The sequence below is a fragment of the Myotis brandtii genome, unplaced genomic scaffold (assembly GCF_000412655.1).
Source record: "Myotis brandtii unplaced genomic scaffold, ASM41265v1 scaffold130, whole genome shotgun sequence".
Lineage (NCBI taxonomy): Eukaryota > Metazoa > Chordata > Mammalia > Chiroptera > Vespertilionidae > Myotis > Myotis brandtii.
The window spans coordinates 134,694-142,377 of NW_005354596.1; the positions used below are offsets into that span (position 1 = coordinate 134,694).

Here is a 7,684-nt window from a genome sequence, read left to right on the forward strand (position 1 = left end):
CCGGGCTCGGCCCCCCCCCTGTCTCACAGCCCCTCCCCCTCATGCCCCCCCTCTTCAGTTCGGCAGCGGCATGCTGGACGTGGGGATGGATGTCAGCCCCCCCGAGCCTCCGTGGGACCCCCTGCCTCTCTTTCCAGGTAGGAGACCATGTGCCTCCTCCACCCTCAGCGTCCCTCCTCTTCCCCGGGTCCTCACACCCGACACCCTTGTCCAGCGGGGGGCCCTCGCCCACGCGTCCGTGGACACTTTGTGGACTCTTCTCGGGCTCCGCCTCCTGGTTATTTCCTACCCCCTCTTCCTCCAGATCTTCAGGTGAAGTCTGAGCCGTCCTCTCCCTGCTCCTCCTCCTCTCTCAGCTCCGAGTCGTCCGGCCTTTCCACGGAGCCCTCCCCCCAGGTGAGAACCCCCCACTGGGCCCGGCGAGGACTCCCCCGTCCCGGCGCCCTAGGTGCTGAGGGGGACGTGTGTGCGGTGGGCCTTCTCTCCCTCCCTGTCATTCTTCACATTCTCACTTGCTGTAATATATATATATATATATATTGATTCCAGAGAGGAAGGGAGAGGGAGAGAGAAGTAGAAACATCAATGATGAGAGAGAATCACTGATCGGCTGCCTCCTGCACGCCCCACACTGGGGATCGAGCCTGCAACCCAGGCACGTGCCCTTGCCTGGAATCTAACCGGGGACCCTTAAGTCCGCAGGCCCACGCTCTATCCACTGAGCCAAACTGGCCAGGGAAAGGGGAACCTTTTTAATGCATAGAGGTGCGTGGCAGCATGTGGGGGCGGGGACTTCCGGAACTTCCTGCCCAGGTTCCCCTCTAAGTATTTGAAACCGTGAGATGCCGTCACCCTCCCAGGAGTCAAGCAGGAGAGAACCGGGCCAGCGGCAGCTTAGGGAGCTGCTGTGCCATTCAAACCGAATGTCAGAGCATAGGGGTTTGTGAGCTGCAAAGCCCTTGTTCTGCTCTTACTCTCAACACATCCCCTTTTTTGTTTCCTTCTTTCTGCGCCCCCCGCCCCCCACCTCTACTTTCACCCAGGCCCCTGGTGTAGGGGAGGTGCTGGTTGTGAAGATAGAGTCCTTGGCACCACCGCTCTGCCTGCTGGGAGATGATCCAACATCCCTGAGTGAAACGGTCCAGATCAATGTGGGCCCCACCGCTGATGACCCCTCAGGTACTCACAGTCCCCCCCCCCCCCCACAGGCTTTACCAGGGAGGATGGGTATGTGTGGTGGGGGGACTGGACAAGGAGGAAAAGGTGGGCGGAAATGACAGGTAATCAGGAGAAAGGCCGGGAGTGGCAGGGAGAATTTTAGGAAACCATAGCAAGGGCAGCACTGACGAGATGGGTGTCATTTTCCTTTCTTTTTCTTGTTCCTAGTATCCTGCTGTGTGATTTAACTTCCTGTTGCTTTGCATGTTTTAAAGACTTTGGACAGTTTATGGCATAATTATTTATATTATTTTTTTCACTCTAACGTTTTATTATAAAAAATCCTAAACATACAGAAAAGTTGGAATATAGACCCAACTCCTAGATCCTATAACCAACATTATTTGTGCTGTTTTTAAGTGTTACCAAGTTTAGGTACCCTTCTGTGTTAATTCAGTAAACATTTATTGAGCACCTACTCCATACCAGGTACTGGACAGGGTGCTGGGGATGCAAAGATGACAAAGACACGACCAACACACTGACAGGAGACTCCTGTAGAGTGGTGGGGGCGGAAGACGAATAGCAGTGCACACCGGTGTGCCCGCTGTGGTGTTGCTCTCGGAGCGCTGGGCCCTTCACCCGGGGCTGCATCAGGATGTGCTGCAGAGGAGGGCTTCCTGGCTGAGCTGGGAAGGACGCGTGGCAATTAGCCAGAGGAGACCGAGGGAGTGGGCACGTGTGTCTTTAGATGGATATGAGCAGGGATGGGGACGGCAAGGCGCCGTAGAGGTTGTAGGGCCGGGGGGAACCCTGCTGAAGGACTCTTAGTTGGTGTCCTGTGGGCAGTTGGGACCCTCTGAAGAATCAGGCAGGAGCGCAGTGTGACCAGGAGACAGCTCTGGTGGCAGAGTAGAGAATGGACTGCAGAGGCGGGACTGGAGGCCGGAGGTAGAGAACCAAGGAAGAGGCTCCCGCAGTTAATCAAGTAAGGTATTTGGATGCCGAGAAGAAAGCAAAAGGAATAAAGTAGAATGGATGAGCTGCAGTGACCTCCTGGGCATTGAGCAGGGGTCGAAGAGGAAGCCTGGCCTGGCTGGGCAGCTGTCCAGCGGGTGATGGAGCTGTCCCCTGGATAGCGGTGTGAGAGCAGGAGCCCTCTGCTCAGGGGGCACGAGGAATCCAGGGTTGGTCAGGCTGATTGTTCATCTCAAAGTGCCTTCAGGGTTTCCTGGCACTGCCTCCCAACCAGAAGCAAGAGGGCAAGGGAGCCGGTAATGGAATCCACTCATGTTTCCTCCTGGGATTCATGGGGCAGGGAAGGATGGAGTGAGGATTTGGAAGAACAAATATCGTATCCAGCACATTATTAAAAATTGCAAAGAGGACAAAGATCGAAAAGCCTCGAACAGCAAAAACATTGTTGCTGACTTTACAAACAGTGTTACTGGAGTCAGATCCTCCCCTACGACTTGTTGTGTTTTTGTGTGTTTTTTTTAAGTATATTTTATTGATTTTTTACAGAGAAGAAGGGAGAGGGATAGAGAGTTAGAAACATTGATCAGCTGCCTCCTGCACACTCCCTACTGGGGATGTGCCTGCAACCAAAGTACATGCCCTTGACCAGAATCGAACCTGGGACCATTCAGTCCGCAGGCCAATGCTCTACCCACTGAGCCAAAGCGATTAGGGCAACTTGTGCTTTTTGACTTGTACTTTACTCGTCACTTTGATAGACATGAGGCATAAGGCATGGTCCTTGCCTTCGGAGGGTCTCCTGAGGGTTGTAACAGATGGTTAGTAGCTCAGCTAGGGAGTACCCTGAGGGAGGGTGGGTTCTGCGTGGCTGGTGGACAAGGAAGGGAAGGAGAGTCACTTGTCACCTAATTCCCCGTTGTTCCTCTGGGATTTTTTAATCACATGACTATTGCCTATTCAAGAATAGAAATTGATTTTAAAATTTAGATTAGAAATATTGGTGATCATATAATTAAGTACCAGAATGAGTGGTATGGACCAGAGGTGGTGGCACACTGGTGACCTTGGGGCTGCCTCTGGGGGCAATCGGCAGGTCTTACAGATTTAACAGGCCCCGAAGGCGCAGAGGTGACTGTGGCTTGGTGATGTGTCTGGGAGGCTGCCAGACTTAGGGAGGGAATTTGTGCAAAAGGACAAGCAGTGAGCTTTGTGTAAGTCCAGTTGAATTTGTGTAAATGGTGGGGCATTAGAATGGAAGTGACGAGCAAGGAGCTTGGGCATCAGGGTCAGGGCACGGGGAGCCGTCATGGGCAGAGATTCAGGCTTGGCGGTGGTCAGCATGGAGCTGTGTGCTAGCATTAGGCCAGGGAGAGATGAGAATCCAGGCAGACAGGAGAGTGGGCCCGTGGGAATGCTGCGTCTCGCTGCTTGGGCCTCTGCATGAATGGACCGGGCCTGTGAGGAAGCCAGGGACAGCGGAGGGCAAGGATGGCCCTGAGGAAAGCCCGGTGGTGAGAAGAGGAAGGAGCCCCGCAGAGGGGCAGTGCTGGGTGGAGGCTGGAGGAGCGCCTCAGCCAGCAGCCCCAGGCCACCTGCGCCTCCGGATTGCCTGCCTGGGGCCAGAGTAGCTTTATCTGTGGGTGCAAGGAGAAATGACCCTGTCCCCATTTCCCCATCTTAACTTTCTTCTCCTTCAGTGTTTAGCTGATATCCAGCTGTTTGTCTCACCCTGCCACCCACAGGGGTCCAGACGAAGACAGAACCCGTCTCTCCTTCCTCCATCAACTCTGAGGCTTCCTTGCTCTCCACAGAGTCCCCCAACCAGGTGAGCATCAGCGTGCCCCCCCTCCGGGCGCTGCAGTGAGTTCCTTCTTTCTCGCTCTCCGAGGGAGGAGAGCTTTTCTTCTTCAGCTCCTCTCCTTGACACTCCTGACGTGCATTTTCTGGAATGCCTCCGTAGGCTTTTGTAGGAAAGGAGGCACTGGAAGTGAAGACCGAGTCTCCAGCCCCTCAGGGGTGTCTCCTACGGGATGTCCCTGGCCCGCCACTTGGAGCTGTCCAGATCAGCATGGGCCCACCCCCCGAGGGCTCCTCAGGTAATGGGGCCTCCTGACATTGGGGTCTCTGGCCAGAGGCCTGCAGTCCTGACATTCCTTCCTTCCTTCCTTTCTCCCTCCTTCAGGCAAAGCCCTGCCTGCCCGGAAGCCACCACTGCAGCCGAAACCTGTGGTGATAACCACTGTCCCAGTGCCGCCCAGCGCGGTGCCCCCCAGCACCACCGTCCTTCTGCAGCCCCTTGCCCAGCCACCCCCAGGTACTGCGTCTGCTGACTGACCTAAGGGAGCTCACAGCTACTGAGCCCTTGGGTGCTCAAGTGTGGGCACGGTCCCCGCCTGACTCACAGCTCTCTGACCTCTTTCTCCTGCTCACTTGCCCAGTGTCCCCAGTTGTCCTTATCCAAGGTGCTATTCGAGTCCAGCCTGAGGGGCCAGCCCCCCCTGCTCCTCGGCCTGAGAGGAAGAGCATTGTTCCAGCTCCTATGCCTGGGAACTCCTGCCCACCTGAAGTGGACGTAAGTATTGGGGCGCGGGGGGCAGGGCTGGTAATGGGAACTGAAGAGGAAGGTCTGTCACGGGAGAGAACTGGAATGAGGAGAGAGCAGAAAGTGAGGAAGCAGACCCTTAAGATGATCCTGAAGGTCAGAGTGGACTCCTGCTTATATATGAGTATCAGCTCTATGTAGTTTCAGGATCCGTAGGTTTGTTATCAGCCTGCAGGTGGGGAAGTGGGGTGTCTCAGTAAGCCACAGGCAGGGGAGTCATGCTGCTACGGCTGTGGCAGTAGTTGGAAGAGGCAGGCTCTTCCTCCTGGGAAACCAATTAGCAAGGTTAACGTGGGGCCTGAAAAGGAGACTTGTGAGGAGAAGCAGCCACCAAGGAGAGGGACCGAGCTTCCACGGGGACCGGGTAGAGGACGCTCTGTCTAAGTCTAACTTCTCTCCGCTCTGAGGAGCAGGAGCAGGGTGTTTTATCGAGGAGAGCCCCCTCTCTGGTGCTGTAAGTCAGGTCAGGAGGGCAGCCCCTGGGTTGGGGGCCAGGGCTCCCCTCCCCTCTTTCATTCTCTTGTGGACCCTCTGGGTGCCTAGGCAAAGCTGCTGAAGCGGCAGCAGCGAATGATCAAGAACCGGGAGTCGGCTTGCCAGTCCCGGAGGAAGAAGAAGGAGTACCTGCAGGGGCTGGAGGCGCGGCTGCAGGCCGTGCTGGCGGACAACCAGCAGCTGCGCCGGGAGAACGCTGCCCTCCGGCGGCGGCTGGAGGCCCTGTGGACTGAGGTGAGACTTCTGTCCTTGGGGGATGAAATACAGGCCCCTTGGGAGGACTCACCCTCCCCTCTGTCTCTCCTCTGCGCCTCAGAACAGCGAACTCAAGTTAGGGTCTGGGAACAGGAAGGTGGTCTGCATCGTGGTCTTTCTTCTCTTCATTGCCTTCAACTTTGGGCCTGTCAGGTGAGACCCTCCTTGCTCCCCAGAACCTTCGGAATGGAGCCCCCCCTTGGCCACCTGGTTGCTGCTGTGGCGCCCTCCCCCCATCGCCCCACTCACAGACAGCCGTGGTGTCCGGGTGCAGGATGTGCCCAGCGCTCCCTTCTAGCTGTCATTAATCTGACGAATGGCAGTGCTGGGCAGGTGGTGCTGACAGCAGTGATGAAAACAGACGCAGGTGTTTCCCGAGATCTGGGCTCTAGGTTAGGCCACTCCTTTTCTCTCGTTTCCTGGCCCCATGACGTAGGGACTGTTCTCATCCCATCTCACTGGTGAAGGGCGTCAGTCATGTATAACAGAGCCCTTGCCCTCACCTGCCCTCGGTAAGCTGGACTTCTCCCCGCGCCCTGTCCTCCCCGCCCACAGCATCAGTGAGCCTCCTGCGGCTCCCGTCTCTCCTCGGATGAGCATGAGCGGAGAGGAGCCTCGGCCCCGGAGACACCTGCTGGAGTTCTCAGCGCAGCTGCCCGTCCGTGGAGTCCAGTCCCTCCAGGACCCCTCCCAGGGCCCCCAGGAGCCCCAGCCCAGCCTCGAGGGCCGGCCGAGTTTCAGGTGGGCCCTCTTACTTTCGGGGGTGTCTTCTTCCCCAAGTTCACCTTTGCTTTTTGAGGGAAGCCACAGGTGCTCCGCCATCAGGGCCTCCTCTGGTGGCGGACTGGGCAGCTGCGACCACTGCCTCCTCCATGCCTCACTCCAGGAACCTGACAGCGCTCCCTGGGGGCGCCGCGGAGCTGCTGCTGCCAGGCCTGGACCAGCTCTTCCTCTCCTCGGACTGCCGGCACTTCAACCGAACCGAGTCCCTCAGGTGCGGGGGGGCCAGGGCTGGGGCACCTCCCCTGCCGATCATGCGATGTGTTCTGGAGCCCCGTCTCTCCTTCCTGCTCCGCTTCCCAGGCTTGCTGACGAGCTGAGCGGCTGGGTGCAGCGCCACCAGAGAGGCCGGCGGAAGGCGCCCCGCAGGGCCCAGGAGAGACAGGTGGGCAGGGCTACGTGTCCTGGGCTCTGAGGGACATGTCCTTGTGGAGGTTTGAGGGAGTGCTGAGGAAGTGGCAGGGTGGGTGTGAGCTGGTACCAGCTTCCGGGGCGTCTCTCTCTCCCTGCTCCCTTCACCCTCTTCAAATCCTTAGACACTTCTCCTTCCAGAAGTCTCAGCGACGGAAGTTGCCTCCAGTTAAGGCAGTCCCCACTCAGCCCCCCGGGCCCCCAGAAAGGTGAGTCTGGGGGCTGTGCTTCCTTATGAAGTGGGGTTCCATTCTGAAGAGCTATACCCCCAAGAGCTGGCCTGCGCTGTCACCACTGCCACCAGTGGCCTTACGCCTCCCTCATCTACCGGGGTCTCCTGTCTTTTTTCCCTCATCTTCTCCCCACTTCCCCCAGTTCCAAATCCTGTTTTCCCACCTGCCTAGGGATTCCGTGGGCCAGCTGCAGCTATATCGCCACCCGGATCGTTCACAGCCAGAGTTCCTGGATGCAATTGACCGACGGGAAGACACATTTTATGTTGTCTCCTTCCGGCGGGTGAGCTCCTCCTTCCGACCCCTCCCCATCCCCCTGGGGTCCCAGCAGTGTGTGCTCAGGTCAAGGCCGGAGAGCAGCACCTCCACCCTCCGGGCCTGGCCCCTGTGTTTCCCAGGACCACCTGCTGCTCCCAGCCATCAGCCACAATAAGACCTCTCGGCCCAAGATGTCCCTGGTGATGCCCGCCATGGCCCCCAATGGTAATTCCTTCCCGGTGTGGGGAGGGGTCCTGGAATTGAGGAAGGGGGACATTCTGACAGGCATATCCAGCATGAGGAGCTGAGGGGGGATCAGAGGGGAGTGGGGCGTTCCAGAGAGATGCTAGGTCCTGGGTGAGAAGCAGCAGGAAATGGGTGCAGAGCAGGACAAGATGCAGGAGACTGAAGGGAGGAAGACGGGGCGGGGTCGGTGCCGGGCAGAAGGGGTGGCTGGGAACCTGCTGGCCTCACCTCCGTTTTCTCGATGCCCTCCCCTCTGACCTCACACTCG

General features: G+C 57.7%; 1 protein-coding gene across 1 annotated transcript in view; it reads left to right on the top strand.

The window, feature by feature from the left end:
- ATF6B (activating transcription factor 6 beta) overlaps window positions 1–7,684 on the top strand; it is a 9,203-nt gene that overhangs the window by 604 nt on the left and 915 nt on the right. Inside the window, exons 2-16 of the mRNA XM_005859848.2 lie at window positions 3–137; window positions 305–396; window positions 1,044–1,179; window positions 3,879–3,961; window positions 4,097–4,232; window positions 4,319–4,450; window positions 4,575–4,708; window positions 5,282–5,467; window positions 5,550–5,641; window positions 6,044–6,229; window positions 6,375–6,482; window positions 6,572–6,653; window positions 6,821–6,888; window positions 7,084–7,195; window positions 7,311–7,395. Coding sequence (XP_005859910.1) covers window positions 3–137; window positions 305–396; window positions 1,044–1,179; window positions 3,879–3,961; window positions 4,097–4,232; window positions 4,319–4,450; window positions 4,575–4,708; window positions 5,282–5,467; window positions 5,550–5,641; window positions 6,044–6,229; window positions 6,375–6,482; window positions 6,572–6,653; window positions 6,821–6,888; window positions 7,084–7,195; window positions 7,311–7,395 — 1,767 coding nt within the window. The remainder of the gene's footprint in view (window positions 1–2; window positions 138–304; window positions 397–1,043; window positions 1,180–3,878; window positions 3,962–4,096; window positions 4,233–4,318; window positions 4,451–4,574; window positions 4,709–5,281; window positions 5,468–5,549; window positions 5,642–6,043; window positions 6,230–6,374; window positions 6,483–6,571; window positions 6,654–6,820; window positions 6,889–7,083; window positions 7,196–7,310; window positions 7,396–7,684) is intronic.